The 19,736-nt window shown below is 45.9% G+C and overlaps 2 protein-coding genes across 11 annotated transcripts in view; both read left to right on the top strand.

The window, feature by feature from the left end:
- The first annotated feature begins 1,125 nt into the window (after positions 1-1,125).
- LOC133380828 (probable peptidyl-tRNA hydrolase 2) lies at positions 1,126-9,811 on the top strand. 2 transcript variants are annotated; one of them, XM_061618918.1, is made up of 6 exons: positions 1,126-1,227; positions 1,544-1,618; positions 3,165-3,245; positions 3,776-3,873; positions 4,771-4,885; positions 6,158-9,811. In XM_061618918.1, exons 1-6 carry the CDS (start codon positions 1,141-1,143, stop codon positions 6,245-6,247), a joined length of 546 nt encoding a protein of 181 aa, XP_061474902.1. In that variant the 5' UTR covers positions 1,126-1,140; the 3' UTR covers positions 6,248-9,811. The 2 variants fall into 2 exon arrangements, with proteins under 2 accessions (XP_061474902.1, XP_061474901.1); XM_061618917.1 differs by lacking the exon at positions 1,126-1,227 and adding an exon at positions 1,299-1,434.
- Positions 9,812-15,296: 5,485 nt separating this feature from the next.
- The window catches only part of SETD5 (SET domain containing 5), a 67,851-nt gene continuing 63,411 nt past the window's right edge, over positions 15,297-19,736 (top strand). For 8 of the 9 annotated variants that reach the window (XR_009761554.1, XM_061618916.1, XM_061618913.1 and 5 more), the window contains exon 1: positions 15,298-15,486. The gene's annotated coding sequence lies outside the window, so the exon portion shown is untranslated. Of the gene's footprint in view, positions 15,487-19,736 lie in introns of all 9 variants that reach the window. The other variant, XM_061618915.1, reaches the window with a different exon arrangement.

Here is a 19,736-nt window from a genome sequence, read left to right as displayed (position 1 = left end):
GTAGTTAGGCTGGGCAGAACCATTTCATGGGATAAAAAAACTGAAATGAATGCCCATGTTTGACTGGTAGGTAACTCAATGTGTGTGAGTGTGATAAAGCCATTAATTCATTTTTATGAGACTGTAAGTGTAGGTTTAGAATGTTAGATAGAAGTGAATCAGAAATTTACTATTTTATTAATTAAAAAATAAATTTAAAATCCAGTTTTTTAAAAAATAAATCCACTGATTTTATCCACCCTGATGCACAACAATTCTACAGAAACAACAGAGTCTGGTGGTAGCTTAAAGACTTAAAACATTTTTATTATGCCATAATTTCCACAGACTTTATCCAGTGGTGGCTGGTGTCCATTGGGACTGGTAGGGTGTAAGGCTGGAAGCCAACAGTAGGTGGAGTCAGAGCCAATGACAGGCAGAGTCAACTAATTTTAACTTTATTCTCTTCCTCTTCACTGTTGAGAGGAGGAACCTGAAAGCCAGTACAGTATCACCCTCTGGACTAGCTGTAAGAAGGCAAGCAGGTGAAGGTTGGCAGAGAGCAGACTGAGGTTGGTGAGGGAGTAGCCCATTAGCTCTACTGGACCATGCTCTACTGGACCATGCTCTCCTGAGCTGATCATATGCATGGAGTTATCAGGGACACGCAAACAGTTGTCAGGTATATACACCCATGGAAGTAAAGGAGGAGACAAGATGGGAGTTAAATGGCAGTGGAATGTAGTGTGTGACAATTTAAATCAAACTCTACAGTGCAATCCTATATTTGTCTACTCAGAAGTAGGTCGCATTGTTTTGAACGGAGCTTACTTCCAGGTAGGTGTGTATACGATTACAGTCTAAATGTATGCAAGATGACCCTTCAATCCACAAATTGTGCTATTTTTGTTAGCATGAAAATAGAACGCGGAAAAGCAGCCAATAGCACATTCTAGCTGACGCTGATTTCACACTGACAGAGCCACTCCATTTAAGCAAGGCCAGCTTTTGAGACTCCAGCATGGAAAGCCCCCCCCCCCTTGCAACACCAATAAGACCTAGCGGAGACAGGCTCAAATGCGCTTGTCTGTCGTGTCACGTGTGGAAAGCGTCTAAAGTAAGGACCGAGGACTCCCAGGCTGACGAATCTCCTGGAGATGGATGTGGGGAAACCAGAGCCGGAACGATGACAAGAAAGAAGCGCTCCACCTTAGCGGGCGCAGATACTGGTTACAATCTCCGAAGCCTGTACGGTTATTGGACACAGGGCAAGGATGATATGGGCGGGTAGTTATGATTGGCTAGGAGATGGGAGGAGAGGCCAATAGGAGGGCAGAGCGCCGGCAGCCGCTGTAAAGAATGGAGTCGCAAGCTGTAGATTCGGACTCTGGCGTGGACGAGTCTCTCGTGGCGCCGCTGCTGGAACTGGGGATTCCCGAGGTTGCGGCGCGGCGGGTGGGTCGATGGGCCGGCCGGTGTTTTCGCGCACGTGTGAATCAGGGTTGGATGTGGGTCGAGCTCCGTTTCACTGATACCGATGCCTTATGGCCATATTTCTCCACAGGCTCTGGCACTCACAGGGGGCCGCTCGGCTGAGGCGGCGGCGCAGCTTTATTTCAGCAGCGGTCTGGATTCCCAGGTACTTTACAGATTCCCGAACTCAGGTTCTTTCTTATCCTGCCGGGATTCATTTTCTGGCCTAACCTCTCTCTTCTCTTTATTTCTTACCCCTGCTAGTCTTTTCGTAGGTGCTATCCTTTAAAATCTTCTAGCAGGGACTTGAAATGTTATCTCCGCAAATCCTTCTCTCGTTGAGTGTGTTCTTGAGCATGTGAAGAGTGTCTCTGCTCCTATCCTGTAATCCCAACTCCTTCTGAAATTGAGGAGCAGAGCTTCCATTTTGGAGGGTGTGGCTTTCTGAGGCGTTCTTGAGGCCAAGAAGGACCCTTGGGCAGATTTGCAAATTGGAGAAACTGGTGGGTGTCACTCACGTGCTGCAACTGTATACACGTGTCCTGCCTTGCACAGGCATGTTCACTTACTTCCCCCCTTCCCTTCAGCGTTTAGCCTTGAACGAAGAGCTGTTTTTTCAAACGTATTTTTTTTTGGAGGGGTGACTTTCCTGGAGCGTTCATTTGTGGAGATGACTTAACCTTCCTAAGCCTAATATTAGTGGGAGGAACCGAAATTTCATGCCATACCTTTATTACACTATTATTCCACTTTAAATAATCATGGCTTCCCAAAAGAAATCCTGGGAAGGGTAGTTTGTGAAGCATGCTGAGAATTGTTAGGAGACCCCTATTCCCCTCACAGAGCTACAATTCACTGAGTGGTTTAACAGTCAGCCCCTCTTCCTAAAGAACTCAAGTGATTGTTACTCTGTGAGGGGAATGAGAGCCTCCTAATAACTCTTGGTACCCATCACAAACTACACTTCTTCTTTGGGAGAAGCCACAACTGTTTAAAGTAGAAAAATAGTGGAATAAACGTATTGGTGTGAATGTGGTCCAAATCAGGGAAGGCTTCTGTGGGTGTATGTCATGTATGTGTGACCCACAACTCTAGAAATGAATTGCTATGACCTGTTTCATAGCCATTTGTTTTTATTCTGCCTCTGTTGCTTGCATTGATTGTGAATAGCTGTGTCTGAAGTAGCTAAACATAAACATGTTAAAAATACTTAAAACATGTAGTTGAAGCTTTCTCCTCATTCTCCATTCCAATCTTCTGGTTGTTAGGATTATATCGTGGTAGGATGCAGCTTAACTGGTTCATACTGAATGGTTATGAATGACTAGAAAATCAATATTTTTTTTAGTAGCTAGGTCATGGTGCTGGATTAACATTACCTGAACAGAAGTGAGAGGGGCTTCCATAAAGAAAGCCTATTGTTTATCATAAATGGAATATTTTTGGCTGCTGTTTACAAATAGTGTGAAATATATTTTCTGTCTTCAAAGGCTTGAGTTTGGGGCCAGCTTCAAGCAGTTCTGGGGCTAGGAGAGACTTTTGTCTGAAACATTGGAGGGCCGCAGCTAGAAGGACTAATGGTCTGCTTCAATATGAAGCAGCTTTCTGTTTTCCTAAGTGAAATGAGCTGTGGCCCCATCATGTTGTTCTAACTAAACAGCAGAGGCAAGTGCTTATGCTATAATGGAAAAATCATCACACTCTTTTTCCAGGAAGAAGAGGATGCACAAGGCAGTGGTTACTATAAGATGGTCTTTGTGGTGAACATGGAGCTGTCCATGGGGACTGGAAAGGTAAAATTACTGACAAGTTATCCTAAAGTAGCAGCCCTTTTAAGCGACTTTATTTGCTGATTGGCTTACATCAGGGATGGGGAATCTGTGGACCTCCAGATGTTGCTGGAGTCCCATCATCCCCAACTGGCTATGCTGGCTGGAGCTGATAGGAGTTCAACATCATCTGGAGGGCCACAGGTTCCCCATCTTTGGCTTACAAAAACAAAGGGGCTTATCTGAGGGTGAAGAGAAGTGAAAGCAAGTAAGAGCCCTTGAATAATTAGTCTATTTTCATCATTTGCAGAGCATGGCAACAATACTGGCATAGCTGTTACTGAAAGAAGTCCTGCTGGTATTGTTGCCCTCTGTATACAAGTTGATTTTATTCTGGATTCCTAACTAGTTGCCATCCTATATGTTGCTGTTGATGGCAGTGGAATTACTTCCTTCCATAGCTGCGACAGAGGCACAGCAGATTTGTAATAATATTTTGGCACATGCAATGTGGCAGAAGTGGCTTTCTTGATTCTTGGTGTTTATTGTTGCAGATTGCTGCTCAGGTGGGGCATGCAGCAATTGGCCTGTTCCAAATGTTGCAGGAGAAGCCCACTCACAGGGACATAATCGCCCAATGGGATGAACAAGGGTAAGAAAGCAAGAGGGGATTAGACCTGGGTTGGGCCCCATCCTCTCAAGACCTTACACGTGTCTGCTTTGAAGCTTGTTCAGCTTCTGACTGAGCCAGAACAAGTGTCTCATTGTGATCTCTCATATGAACACTCTTAAATTATGTGAGAGTACCAAGGATGCCAGCTTGGGTTCACAGTCCATTCCCAACATAGCTTGTGGGAAATGATGAGGTGGAGTGGTGCTACTCATAAGGAGATTAAAAGTTTTTCTTTAGTCTCTTGATCCTGGCCAGAAGCCTTGATAGTATTTTATGGCTTCCCCTTGGATCCAACAGATGGCCTTGATATTTTAACTCTAGCTCACTGAGCACCTTACGAACCTGCCTCCACTGTGAACCACCAGTCCTGCCTAATGTGGTCCTGGAGAACAGCAGCATTTGAATCCAAAGATGCTGCCTGATAGTTCAATACCATATGAGATGATTTCTTGTGGGGTGGGGGAGCGGTCACATAGGCCATACTGGGGCAGCCAGACTTGTATGGCTATGAATCCTCCAATGGCTGGAAACAGGTTCTAAAATTCTTTATTTTTAAAAATGACATCCAACTTTATTGCCAGATCTGAGAGTGTTCCAGATCTTTTAGGCAACAGCTTCAAAGTACACAGGTTACCAGGTGCTGAGTCCCAAGTGCAACTTTCATCTTCAGGGGCATAGTAAAATACCTTTAAACACATGGTGCCCCTCTAGGTGTAGCTCATTCTTGCTAGTCTCTGAATAGGTTTGTTGGTCTTAATTCCTTGTCTGGTAGTCTCTCCAACTGCCTCAGGGCAGAATCTTGGCTGGAGGAGCAGATGCTGTGTTGGGGTGGAGTGAGAGCTGATGTGACATTCAAGCTTGCTTTGCCTTTCTCAGTGCAAAGAAAGTTGTGCTGCAGGGATCCAATATTGACCAGTTGCTGGAGCTGCATGCCTTGGCCCTGAGCCTGGAACTGCCAACGTACCTAGTGCAAGATGCAGGGAGGACCCAGGTAATTGTCTAAAGGCTATGGAAGTTAATTCACACCTCTCTAGATATATCATCTTGAATAAAGCGAATGCATCTGGTTCTTGTGTTCTGCAAGGACACTAGCTGGTAGGTATGTAAGGGAAGAAGATGTACATTTCTGTTGGTAGAGGGGAGTGATTTCTTCAAATGGGCATGTATGAAGCATGCAAATTGGGTATGTTTGCACATGCCTGTCTACTTCTGGTTTTAGAACCTGAAGATGAGCAAGATATGGAATATTTTGTTTTGTTTCTAGGGGGTCTGCCTTAGGGGAGGAGTCATAAATCAAGGGCAGAAGGTGTGAAACTGATGAAGATATCTACTGAATGCCAAGGCTGCTGGTTATGGGATGACTCAGAAATACAATAAATGAAGGTTTTACCATTTGATCATTGGAATGCTGTTTCTAGGCCTGTAGAGGAAATTGCTTCCATCTAGGGTCTGTCTTGTAGGTAGTATGGATGCCAGGAAGAAAGGATTTTGGTAGTATGGTTAATTGCATCAGCCTTTGGCACCCAGGTGCTGCCCTCTAGATGGTTTGGTCTACCACAACCATTCGCCCCAGCCATGCAGCTGTGCTGGCTGGGTCTGATGCAACTTGTAGTCAGAATATCTGGAGGACACCAGGTTGGCAAAGGCAGGCTTATAGCTATTTTTCCACAATACTGAACTTAGTTGCAAACAAATCCATTCAGCTTCTTGTTTTTGAAAGGTTTCTGCCAGGTGATATCAAAAGCCATGTTCTTCAGCTAGCTGTACAGCTTCATCTTTGCAGAACCAATGTCCCTAAGTGGCAAGCTACAGGTCTAACAAATTTAAAATGTAGCCCAACATTTATAATTTAAACCCATTTTTTTTTAACATTTCAAATTTTGAAATTTTTTTGGAGATGCTTTTGAACTGTCTTAGCCTTATCCACAACAGACTGATCTTACTGGCATCAGTATTTTCATCTGAAAAAAATCCCTTCTACATTCAACATAACTATAATTTTTTGCAAGAATATTTCAGTATGGTAATATTTTGTGCTTCCTAAACTTAAATGTTAATTTAAGATCCAGTGTAAACTGAGTAGCCTAGCAAAATAATTTCCTGAGACCTTGGGAGCACTCAAAAGCCTTTAGCAGGGGGATCCACAATGCTGAGCATTGAACGAGGAGGACACAGTAGAGGGAGATGCAGCCGTAACTCTCAGGCAGCTCTTTCTCCTGTATCTTGTGTTTCCCCCAGCTGTGTAGTGTCCTTCCTATTTCAGGTTCCAACTGGCTCTCACACAGTCCTTGCCATCATGGGAGAAGAAGAGATGGTGAATCAGGTGACTGGGCAGCTGAAACTGCTGAACTGAGAAGCGCTTCAGAGCTTCGCTCTGTCAGCTCTACGGAATTCGCAGGGCTGCCCTTCTGTCTGTGTGCTCTTCTAGTGGGAAAAGGAAGCTCTTGCTGACAGCAGCTCAAGGCCCAGCAGGGCAGCATGCCGAACGAAGAGGAGCTCTCTTTTTTTTCTTTAATAAGGTGGAGGCTGTACGGTTCTCTATCACAGTTGGATTTTTAGGGTATTCCCAAGTGGCCATGTAACAGAAAGGCCTGTTATTTTCTGTACTACGTGCAAACCAGGTGTACAGGTGTTGCCCGTGCTTTCTGGTCATACTTTGGGGGAAACCATGGAAGAAACAACTGGGCCATCATGTTGTGTAACCCCTTGCAGCAGGAAGGCTGCCTTGTACCTAAACCATCACCACCACCCATCTGTCTTGTTTGGGGCATTTTTTAATTTTGGTTGTTTTTTTTTTTTTTTGAGGGAAGGAATGAAGGTGCCGCAGCCTCTTTGAACAGCTTATTCCATTGCTGAACTGCTCTTAACTACTTAAGATACTGTATTTTTTGGTTTTTAGCCAAAACTAGTTGGAATCGTTTGTCTCTCTCGCTAGTGGACTGTTTCCATCCTTATGGAATCCTTTCAGTTATTTTCAAATGAGGGTTTTTTGGGGGGAGGGGGCGTTAAAAGTAGCACTATACTATCATGTTTCCAGCAAGTGGATGGGGGGTGAAATAGGGAATGGCTGTGCTGGGCACAGCAAGGAATGAGCTATTAGCTGGCATGGGGGGTTAAGCAGGGATGGAGAACCTTTCTTTTCTGTTGTGGGCTGTATTCCTGGTGGGGGGGGAGGGGTAATCATTAGGGGTTGCATGCTGGCAAGGGGGTGGGATCAAGAGTCAAAAATGGGTGGGATACCCTTCTCTTTTTTCCTTTCCACCCTCTTCCTCCCCCCGCCCCACTTTTCCCTCCTGGCCACCCACATGAAATTAGGCTGAGGGCTGCATAGAATTAGTTTGCCCACTCCTGGTCTAAAGCAACAGAGGGAGAGGGGTGAGTGGAGAGAATGCAGCCTTGAGCTTAAAAGACCTGACGTAGAGGAGAAGGCAACTTTGCTGAACTTTACACAGGTGTGGGGTTGTCCTTCCATCCCCTCCTGTCCCAATTTAAAACCAAATGTGCATGTTCTCCTGTTACCGTGGAACAACAGTGTTCGACAAATAAATGATGGCTCTTAAGGAGTTGTAAAAAGAAAAGAAGGTGCAGGAGTCACTTCTTAAAATCTCTGCTTCACAGGTACTAGCCAATAGGTGCCCATGACATTTCTGCAACCGCTAGGGGCAGTGAAATTGCATTTTCTGAAGTGATGGAACACTACAGTTGGATGTTCTGGCAGTCTTAACATTCTTCCTAGAACATCCGCCTGCAGGTGGGTTAGTTGTTTCTCAACTGATACTTTGAGAGCAAGAGGCCCAAGGTCACACAACTGGTTTGTGGCAGAGGCTTGGTGGGAACATGCCTCCTTTGCTGTATCTGCTTTTCTGTCACTAGACATTGATAGATTCAGGACTTTCCCTTAATCTAGGTTGCAATCTATTTTTCAGTCTTTTGCAAGCTTTGTTCCACCCATTTTCCTTCCTCATTGGTTGTTGTGAAGAGAATGAATGGCAGCCATTTTAGACTTCTGTTAGCAGAAATTGTATAGTCTGTTGGCTTGTAGGGTGTAGGAGAGCCGTGGATGGCATGGCGTGGGTCAGCTTAGCTTTTATAAAGGGGGCTGGGTTGATTATGACTTCGGCTCATATAGGTGGGTCAGTGGTTCCCCAGTTGAAGGCCAAAATGGTCACCTTGACTAGCTTCCTTCAAGTTACTTTTTTTGTACAAGTGGAGATGCAGGAGGTAGACCACATATGACAGACTCCACCAGAGTTACCAGTAGGTTTCCCCCCCCTTGGCAGGGTCTCTGGACCTCCGCCTGTCAAAATGGATATTCAGGGGGGAAAAGGGGGAAAACATAGTTGTTCTGCAAGTGCAGTTTTTCCCAGCATGCAGTTGCCATGATGAGAAAAGCTCCTGTCTCCTTTAATTTATGTTTAAGCAATTTTTTAAAAATACACAGGTAATTCTAAGTGCCACCCCCAACACTTGTCTTGCTGCTTGTCAAGCGCAGTTTTCAGTACATAAAGTCTACAAATGGGTGCAAAGTCTGCTGCAAAAGTTGAACGGAAAATGTAATATGCCCCCTACCCTCAGTTTAAGGTGGAACCCTAGTAGGTTTTTTCCAGCTGTAGCTTGAGTTAATATCAAAATATTCCCTGTGGGTCAGCTGCATTGCCTGAAGTACATGGGGACTTAACCTGGAGCTGCGCAATATCCCAGTGTGGATAAGACTGTTGCCAAAGTGCTTCCTTCAAAATGTGGCACGGTACTGTGACTTGTTAACAGGCCAAAAGGAGTGCTTGTGGGTAGGGTGGCGGGTTCTTCTACATTGGGTTCTTTTTCATTGTCATCCAATAAAAACATTTTGTTAGCCTGTCTCTCTAACCCTGCCATTTAGGTCAAATATTTCACCACACAGTGACACAAATTACTGGCAGAAGCTCATATTGCAGACAGACGGGGAAGACAAAAAGCTGCAACTAGGTTAAGAGCCTCTTGGAATAAAGGCGACATGATGTTTATAGCTGAGTCATAAACCCCCTGATGGTTTGGAGTGACTTGTAATGCAGGGTCCTGCTGGTAGGTGTACAGTTTACTAAGTTTATGTACCAGCAAAGTAAAGAAACAAATTGCCTTGGGTATTTAGCGCTGGCAAGTCTGTGGGGTTGGAGCTTTCACAGAGGGGGCTGCCTCCATCCCCTTCCTGCTTTATATTGGCAAGCAGGAAGGTTTTATGAAAGTGAAAGAGCAAGCAGGCAGAAGAGGATGAAAACTGCAAATAAGTGTGAGGGGTGATGGCAGGAGCTGTTTGGAATTCCATCTGTGCTACAGATGCCATTTCTGAGCAGGGTTAAAGCAATGTGCAGTCTGATCCTATTTCAGATTACAAGCAAATCCTGGTTAGGACTCATTTCCATATACATGTGTGTAAGATTGTTGCTTTGATCCAGTGATTATGACAATTCCCCTCCCCAGCCACCTTTGTACTCTATGTTTCTACGGGAGGGGCTCAACTTGCTAGCTTCCCCAATTCCTTCTATCATAGCTCCTGTGTGTGGTAAGTAACAATCATGGCATACTACAGTTGCCACCAGTTTCTCCCTGCTCCTCGTGTTATACATCAGTGTGAAATTGGACCATGCTTTCTCCCAGCTTCTGGACTTTTCTTGTTGAGGCCTTTGGCCTAGCATTTTAGTCCTCATCCACAACTGGGGGCATGAGGTGGGGAAGAACCCAAAGTATAGTTAGCAACCCTTGCTCACATTTCTCTGTTATTCTCTCTTCCCTTCCTATCCCCTTTATTCTTTCCAAATTTAGATTACAGCTTCATGGGGGCAGGGACCTCTTTTTTTTCTTTTTTTAAACAAATGCCATAAGAGTCCCATGTACAATGACAGTGCTGTATAAATAATTAAAAATGTATGCAAGCTTCCAAGACTAGTTATTTTTATTTTTTAACTTAAAGTTAAATTCACATATCTTATACATTTAAATATCTTACATCATTGTAATACAGTGGTCAAAGAAATATGTTACATCAGTACATTATATCAATATTGATAAATATATCAAATAAGGAGAAGTAAATTCTTTCATCTTAATAGCAAGAAAGCTTTGTAAATTGCTAGTTGTACTCCTGTTTCATATGCAGCATAATTGTAGATATTGTTTCTATAGCTGTGCGTGCTAGAAGACTCTTTAAAAATGAAAAGCCAGTTGAGTTGATCTGTGGAATGTTTTTCACAAACCTATGATACTGACTTAGGTTGTACTCCTAAACATACAAATTTTGTATGGAAATTCCATGTTTTTAGGACTGAGGTTTTGTAAGAAGATCAACCCTTGAGATAAGGGAGATCCAAGTATGATCCTTGTTTATAGCAGGAGTGGGAACTAATATTATTTATTAATTTTGTATCCCAAAAGCCCTGTGTGATAAAGCAATTTAACAAGAAAAAGAAAAGCATTCTAATACACAATTACAATTAAAAACATTATAAACTCTAACCACAGATGTCTAGGGAGGAGGATTGTTCACCTATTGTATGGGAGGTTAGAATTATACATTTATAATGCCTTTCATCATGGCATTTGAGGCTGCATATGTGGGATTCCTATGTTGTCTCCCACCTAGGGACTGACCCAGACCCAGAGCTGCTTAATATGAGGCAGATGCATCTTATGCCCTCAAAGCATGCTCTGGTTCTTCAGCATTGAAAAATCAGATTAGTAAGAACATGTGTGCATATGTATGTGTTACGTGGATAGAGATCCATACCTTCAGTGGCAGAGCAGATCCTTTGCACACAGAAGGTCCCAGGTTCAATACTTGGCATCTCCCACAGGAAAAAAATCAGGCGATGGGGAAGACCCCTTCCCTGAGACCTTCCAGTGCTTCTCCCAGTCAGAGTACACTGGAAATCAGCATCAGAGAGAGCGACATCATTCATAGCTTGCTTGTGGGCTTCCCATCAGCATCTGGTTTGCTGCTGGGATGCAGGATATTGGACAAGGCAGGCGTGTGGTCTGATTCAGTAGGGCTCATGTTCTTAACCTGGAGAACCTGTGGCCCTCTAGATGGTGGGGCTCTAGCTCCCATCACCCTAGCCAGTGGTCAGGGATGATGGGCAGTCCAGCAAAACAGTCTTGGACAACACCAGGCTAGAGGGAGAAATACTCTGCCCTCGTATAAGGCAGCTTTCAGGGTTTCTACCACCAGACTTGGCATAGATGGTGAAGCCCCTCCCGTTCCACACAGGAATGTAAACCAAGTTGGTGACTGTAAGGCTAACAGGCCTGATGAACAAGCAAGAGTGCTTTTCACAGTTTCCAGGGCACTCTTGAAAGCAGTTCATCTGCCTGTGTGTACAATGGCATTTCTGCCACCAGGTGTCTCTCTCCTGCTTCACCACAGCCATGGGGAACAGCTGTGCCAGTTTCCTGTTCTCCACATCCTGGCAGAGGAGGGAGGCTGGACTGTTGCATTGTGGGCCTGATATTATAGGAACAGGGCTGTGGTGGCTTGTTCTTTTACTTTTTTTTTTAAGAGGGGGGATGGGACTACACAATCTCAGCCTAGCGGAAGGCAGCATTATGCTCTCCACACCCAAATTAAGTGTACGACATCCCTCTGACTTGCATAGTGGATACCAAGTCAGGAATGGAACTTTGAGAGGCACTGGGAATAAAAGAGGCTTACTGTGCATTTACATGTCTTAAGTTACAGGTAACATTACAAGAGCATCCAGAGCTTGAACAGCTGAATAACAAGCAGGTACTTAGTAGGTGATCCCCCCCCTCCACTTCAACATGGAGGTAGAGTCATGGGAAAAGTCATCTGCTGATTTTCTGTGTCATATAAGAACACAAGAAGAGCCTGCTGGATCAGGCCAGTGGCCCATCTAGTCCAGCATCCTGTTCTCACAGTGGCCAACCAGGTGCCTGGGGGAAGCCAGCAAGCAGGACCCGAGTGCAAGAACACTCTCCCCTCCTGAGGCTTCCGGCAACTGGTTTTCTATAGTCTATCTCCTACAGACATGGGCTCCTACTGGGAAGAAGGGGAGGATATAAATTTAAGAAAGAAAGACATGGCTGCCCTGCTAGGAAACACAGCGTGCAGTGACTTATTGTGTATGATGTTACACACACTCTAAATGGCAAACCCAATTTTTGAGTGACAGTCTCCATTTAGCCAAAAGCAGCACCATCCATGCACAAGAGGGAGGCATCAGCAGATGGGAGAGAACCCTAAGCTTTGTTGTACAATTGTTATGTGCCTTCAAGTCGACTATGACTTATGGCGACCCTATGAATCAGCAACCTCCAAGAGCATGTCAAAATAACCCTAAGGAAAAATATGTGCACATGGACACACACACAGAGACGAGAGTCCAGTGCAGACTGAGTATGCCCAGTGGGCAGGAAACTGAGTGAGGTTGGCTACACACCATACATTTAAAGCACATGGCTTCCACCAAAAGAATCCTGGGAAGTGGAATTTGTTTAGGGTGTTGGGAATTGTAGCTTTTGTGAAAAGTAAACTACAGTTCCCAGGATTCTTCGGGGAAAGTCACGTGTTTTAAATGTATAGTGTACATGTAGCCTGACTGTTGAGTGAGGGGGGCGATGGGAAGTATGGGGTAGCAAAATTAGATCAGCCTGGTAAAGGGCATGGCTGGCTGGAACCATGATCGGGAACACTCCCGCTGCAACATTTCCCTGCAGATCCTGACAATTTCTCCATATTCTTGTTGGCACTTCCATAAATGCTCTCAGCCTCTTACTGGCTGTTGCCTTGTGACTGCAGATGCAAGGTTAAGGGACCTATCAATGGCTAATGAACCCAGTGGGCTGCTGGACAGCTATACCATCTCCATCTTGGGACAAACACCAGCAACAAGGAATCTGTGTAGCCCCAACTGGATCTACATGCTCCTTTGCTCTAGCATTGCCAAACAGATGTCTCCTCCCCTGTCAACTTCACCTTTTCCATATGTGCCTTTTTATTTCTAAGCCTCTTGTCATTTCTGTTTGGCACCCATCTGCAGCATTGTTTATTGAGTTTTAATTGCTCTGACCTATTTCAGGGAGGCAATTCTTCTCTGAAGAGAGAGAGAAAAAATATAACTATGCAGTTAGGCGTGCTCATTAATTTGAATAGGCTTAGGTGCACCCAGCACTGCATAGAAACAGGCTGCACAGCTTCCTGCTTTGCAGCAGACAAAGGTCTGTGTTTAACTGGCTGTCCAAGTGAAGATAATTTTTGCATGTGTCAAACCCATACAGACAGAGAAGAGATTGTTTCTGATACTACAATCAGCAAATGGAAGTGTATTTTAAAAAGGCACTTCATAAGAACATAAGAAGAGCCTGCTGGATCAGGCCAGTGGCCCATCTAGTCCAGCATCCTGTTCTCACAGTGGCCAACCAGGTGCCTGGGGGAAGCCCGCAAGCAGGACCCGAGTGCAAGAACAGTCTCCCCTTCAAATGACCAGAAGGCCACACTCAACAAATGAAGCAGGCCAGCAGTCCCTCTTGATCAAAAATAGTATGACATGCACAAGGTATATAGGCTGGGATACAAGACCAGGGTCACATCCACACCATACATTTCAAGCACTCCCCCTCCCCAATAATCCTGGGAGCTGTATAACCCTCAGTTCTACAATTCCTTAACAAACTACAGTTCCCAGGATTCTTTTGGAGAAGCCATGTACTTTAAATGTATGGTGTGTAGAGACTGGGAAATTGTGGCCTTTCAACTCCTGTAGGTAAAACAGCCTATCAGCCTCATCTAGCAGGGAAAGTCTGGGAATGATAGTTTAACAACCACTGGATGGTCACAGGTTTCTCAGGGCTCAGCTATGTTGTTTCTTAGCTTTGGCAGCTATGGAGTTGTTGACCACTATCTTAAATTTCCAGAGGAGAAGCCATGTTACTCTTCAGTGGCAAAAACAATGGAGAGTCATGGCACTTTAATCATTAACAAATTTATTACAGCATAAGCTTTAATGGACTGGAGACCATTTATTCAGGTGCGAACTTTGGTGCTGGACTTTTTCCAACCGGCAAGGGGAGTGTTTTTGTTTGGACTGTCGCCCTTAAAAGTTTGCATTGCACCACAGCCCTAGAAGTCCCCCAGAGAATAATTTCACTGTTGATACAAAACTGGATCGTTCTCTCCCCACAGGTTTCGTTCATTCTTTCAAGGTGTTGCTCATTTTAACGAATGGGGACTGAAAGGAGGGGGAGGGAGAGATAAAAAGGAGTGCGCCCAAATTAAGGCTGTGAAAGGAGCAGAAGATGAGAGTATTTTACGTACAGCACCATCAGTGTACATGATCGATCCTTACTCGGAGGATTTGCATCACACAGGGAAGGCAGGAGAGGAAAAGGAGGGAAGCGGAAGCGAAAGAACGTATTAAGATAAAATTATTAGGGCTGTTAGATCCTGTACACGCTTACTTGGGAGCAAGTCCCGGCGAATTCAGTAGGCCTTAGCTCCGAGTAAATATGTACATTCTAGGTTTGGGCTACAAGGCTCTGAGATCGGGAGGAAGCGTGATGCAATTCACAGCAGGCAAAGGAGCCGAGTGCGGAGGGGGCAGCAGGCGGATGGTTCAATTGGGATGAGAGGGCCGCCGCCACCAGAGGGTTACTGGCAAAGCTTGGATAATCTCCTGCAGTAATACGAGCTCTAACCTGCCCTAAGTAACGAGCGCGCTTCCAGCCTAGCACACACCCCCTTTCCTGGCGCGAATCTCCCCTGCAGTCACCCCCACCCGCCTGTCTCTTTCACCGCCTCCAGCTCAGCCACCCAAGCTGGGACATGCGCTGTATTGCGCTCTGAGCTGCCTCCCAAGCTCAGCGCGCATGTACCGAAGGCTTTCCAGGGCCAAAGCTGAACCCAACCCTTCCCCCCATGCCACGTGTCCCCAGGCTGCACTTAGCCCCACGTGGGACTGGCCAAGAAGAGCCAATCAGAAGATTGCCTCGCCCTTGAGCACGTAGAACAGCAGACCCACGTGCGCAAAGGCGCGGGCTGAAACCAAACTCCCTTAAACTGTCACCTCATATTTCTTTATTATACAAACGAGCCATCCACCACTCCCGCACAGTTCTAACCTAAGAGGGACCCGGCGATTACTTTTATAGCCCTGCTGAAGCTGACGCAATTGGAGTGGCATTTCTAACAACCAATAGAGTAGCGGTTCTGTGAAGAGCACTCAAGTTACAGGCAACGAGATGGGAGCGAGTGCCCTCCCTAGAGAACAGGAGCAAGCGCGGCCAATAGCAGGTGGAAAGGAATCAGGAGGTGTCTCTGGGAGAACGAAGGGGGTGGGGATCGCGCGAAAAGCCCAACCAATGAGTGGGGTCGGTGGGCGTGGCTGGGGCGCCCCTGGCGCCAGCGCTGGGAATCCCCGTGCGCTCAGTGCCGTTTCCGCCCGGCCTGCTGAGGAGGAGCTGTTGGCTGTTCGCTGGTGCCGCGGAGGGGGAGGGGCCGTGGCTGCTGCTCTGTGGAGCTAAGTTCTCGGTCCCGCCTGCCGCCTAGGAAACACCGTGGCGCCCAGCAGGGCCTAGTGCCGGGGGCCCGCGCAACGGGCCGGACAGGTCAGTCAAGGCAAATGAGGAAGAGGAAAGGGGTGTATGGGGTGAAGGGGCCACCATTTAAGGGGGGCTTGGAGGGAGGGGGCTTGGAGGGGGAGGGGCTGGAAACTTATAAGGGGTTTCTCGGTGGTGCTTCCTCAGTTTCAGCGCCCTGTTGTCACCTTCTTCTAAGGTTTCGCGTCCTTATTCTTCCAGCTGCTTCCTCCCCCAAGCCCGGAAGTTTTCTTCATATATCCGTAGTTCTGCGAGGTTCATGTATGTGAGGGGTGGGGGAAGGGAGAGAAGTATCCCGTCTGGCTCTTCCAGGGGAAGTGGAGCCTCTCGCATGTCTAGTGGTGGGGAGAAGGCAGAAAGAGGTCACACTCTCTGGTCTGCGCCTGACATCCCGGTTTCTCTGCAGCTTTGGAGAAGGGGGGGAGGGGAGAAAGTGTTTGTTTGGGGGGGCGCACATGAGTGGGAATCCCCGCCGAGTTCTGCACACAGGGAAGCCGGGGGAGGAGGGGAGTGGTGGAAGAGAGAAGGTAGTGGGACTGTTTTTCATTTCGCTCCCGCTCATCCCCCACCTTCCTTGTTGTAGGGTTGGGGATGAGCTTGCCGGGTGCCAGGCGCTGGATGAGAGCGGGGGCGTCATGGCGATCCTGTGTCTGTTCTTGGGGGATGGGGAGCTGGAGGTGGTGGGGAGTCTGTCTGTGTCTGTGTGTTGGGGGATGGAGAGGAAAAGGGTGATGGTGTTTGAGAGAACCTAATGCATTCTGTTTGGGTTCCCAGGCAGGATTATCTCGGTGCAGTATGAGGTGGTAGTGGTGGAAACAGCCAGTCAAGTCTTCTGTGAAAAGGCTACTGTGAGAATGTGGGAAAATCCCTTTCTGGGACGATGGCTTCCACTTCAAAGCAGCTGTTTGCCAGGAAAGGCTCTGTGTGTGTGTGTGTGTATGCGCCTGTGTGCTTCTCTGAGTTCACCATTGCCTTCCCTCTCCTTCCATTCCCTCCTCCTCCATGTGCTGAAGCAGCTTCCCCTGAGCTGCTCCTTCCCTTCCCGCCCCCTCCCTTTCCTCCGCTGTCTGCTTCTGAGTTGCTGGCTCCTTCAGGCAATGGGGGAGGAGGTGTTTGACCTGCATTTTCTGCTTTCTCATGGTGCTTGTGCGCGATGGTGGTGGTGCACTTTAATAATCCTCTTCTTTTCCCTTGCCTGTTGTTGGAGGCTGCAACATGGATACCCCCTTCCTTTTCATTGTTTGACACGTGTGTGTTTTATCAGGATACATTTTTCAGTTTTCTTGCCTTGATCTCAATATCTTAACTGGCAACACAATCCCTTATAAACACAATAACAGTGTTGTGGCAAGGTCGCCATAGCCCCCATCTTTAGCAGGTTGTCCTTGGGGTGCCAGTGGTCTGCTGCTTAAAACAGCTCTCATGTTGAGACAAATTGTTTTTACAATTTTGGGGGAATGGCTTGTTTAGTAATCTGGAAAGTGGTTGGTGTGGGTAGAGAATGTCAGGAGCGTGAAATAAGTAACCATAAGAGGTTTTGGTCTGTACATTTAGAGAGTGGGATATCCTGTGCTTCAAGCAGCAGTCCCAGTGTTCAGGGAGATCTTTGTAGAATGGAACAAAATATACCATTGGGATTCCTTTTGCTGAGGTTGGTGTTACTTTAAGGAGATAATGGCCCTTGCAGTGTAGCCTCCTGCAGTTTCTCTCCCTGACCCATTATGTAATTGGAGTATTTAAGGCTCACTTAGGCAGAGGCTGTGGGTAGCACAATGAATTGGTTTTGTCTTGTAGGGGGATGGGGCCATGGCCTCAAAACCCATTATTTTTGGCAGTAAATACATACCCAGATTGCAAAAATATTTTCCAAATGAGCTTTCTGTCGACACTTGCGAATATGAGTTACAGACAAGACAAAGACATCGTGCAGGACTCTCCCTTTTCACCTATGAAGGTGGCATCAGACACTCCCCCCACTCCAGCTGGCCCAGGAAGTCTGTTTTGCTAGCACAGTGGTGGCTGAGGGTGTTGCTTTGCTTTGGATCCTATGGGTGAACATTCAAAGCAGTGATGAGCAGCTAATGTTGGCTCTGGAGTTTGGTTGCTACGTGAGAAGCTTCAGTAGTGTTGACTGCTGTCTCCAGGGAAGGACAGCAGCACAGCCTCTATTAGTGCTGCACTTAGGAGATAGCTGGTTCACACACTGAAAAGGGACTCTTCTTTCTGGGGCATGAAAGCTTTGAACTAGGAGGATGTGAATTTAGCCGAGTTGGCTAAAAGTATAGGCTGTTCTCCTCCCCCATCTCTTTCAGTGTTTGGGCTGCTTTAGGATGTGGCCTGAATATCCAGAGATGCCTTGTCTGTCTCATTTACAGCCTTTGCAATTCCAAGACACTGAGAATTGATCAGATCATCCTGAAGTGAGAGATGCAGCACTATGATTGCAGTCTTTGTCTGACTTCAGCTTCTCTTCCAGTAAATCAGAAAGCCAGATGCTTTCCTTATTGTTTGTAGGTTTCTTTCCTCCCCTTCCATTGCTTGGGCCCCACTTGCCTTATTGACAGGAATTTCTGCTTTGTGCAATGGGTGGGTACAGCAGACACTAACCTCCTAGCACTGAAGGATTTTCCATTTATAGAATGCAGTCAAAATATAATTAATAATAATAATAAATTTTATTTCTGAGTCGCCTATCTGGCCGAATCAACGGCCACTCTATGATACATTTTGTCTTTGCAAGAATAGAGCCCATTCTAAGGAATCGCCCCTTTCAGCTAGGTACTTGGGCAGAGCATACACTGAACTAATTATGGCAGGTTTATACTATTTTTCCTCCTAGAAGAAATACACTGTTCTTACTCAACACATACAACACAACAATAGTCTCTTTCTGATGCTTATAAGTATTGTAGGGATTTTCTACACATTGTTTTCCCAACCTTATAGTTGCCATAGTCTAAACACTGTCATGCAGGCTTCCTTAAGGAGGCACTGGCAGTTGAAAGGAGAGGTCATAGCTCATCCTTTACATTCTCTTGTGTGCTTGATCTGCCAGGGGGCACCCTCTTTTGGTTGGTAAAATATGGGCCTAATGTCCATAATTGATAATATTTGGGGGGGTGGAGTTGCAAGCACTGTAATGCTTACAAATTCATGTGTTACCCCCCATCCTTTGATCTACTTGTCTTGGACTGGAGTGATGATGTATGCTAAATCTATTATTTTTTTTAGTCTTGGTGCAGGCTCGTAAGAGTGGCTTTAACAACCCCGAGCAAATATGTTGCTATTCATCCTTGAAAACATTCCATAAATACATCAAAAGAATCTGACATAATCTGCTTACATTAAGGAATGGTGTTTATGGGATTTTACACTGAAACATATGACACTTTAAATTTGTGTCTTGGTTTCCTAATATGGCATTAATGCAAAAACAAGCTGCAGAGGTTTTCTGATTAAAACATTTTTTAACCTGCAGAGCTGTTTTACAGCAACATTAGCCAGGGCTGCTACTCGTTTTGGCAGATTTCTCTTTTGTTATGAGGAAGGACAGTTCTATTGCTATGCTAGACATTGTTGTCCTAGAGTGGGCTGGATACAAATGTAACTTACATTAAAAATGGTCTTCAAAAATATAGCATATTTGAAATTAGAGATACGATTTGTAAGACTGAAAAAAATAAGTCACATTCCTGAGATCCCAAATGAAGGTTTTAGATGCCACCATCAAATTTTAGGAGCCCTAGTAACCATAAATCCTGGTTTTTTGAACTCTGATCACACAGTGGAGGAAGCCTGATGAAGTTGCTTGACATATCTGTAACTTGAGTGTCAAGGGTACTAGTTGGTTCTAGGAAAATCAGTAGTCTTTTTACCAGAAGGTGTTTGGCTTGGATGCCAGAATAATTCTTTATTTTACAGTGCTTTTCTATTAATTTTAGCTGTGATCCTAAAGACTACTGTCAGGGCCAGCTCCAAAGGGTGACCAGGTGGGGCCCTGGCAGAGGGCCCCTAGGGCTACAGGGGCCCCTGAGGGGCCCCTCCACTCCCCATCCGTGATTCGCGGCAGGATTGCTGCAGCGGATCACACCTGCTTCTTCAACCTACCTTTCTCGGCTGTTGTGCGGTTGTGCAGGCAGCACTGCCCTTAACCAAGATGGCGGGTGAGTTTCCTTAAGGGGCTGAAGCCTCTGCCGCCATCTTGGCTGATGGCATACATGCGTGCTACATGTGCACATCCCTGCCATGAGCCAAGATGG

This window comes from Rhineura floridana, chromosome 3, assembly GCF_030035675.1.
Source record: "Rhineura floridana isolate rRhiFlo1 chromosome 3, rRhiFlo1.hap2, whole genome shotgun sequence".
Taxonomy (NCBI): Eukaryota; Metazoa; Chordata; class Lepidosauria; order Squamata; family Rhineuridae; genus Rhineura; species Rhineura floridana.
The sequence above is the reverse complement of the archived record's forward strand: the minus strand, read 5'-3'. Positions and strand labels throughout refer to the sequence as shown.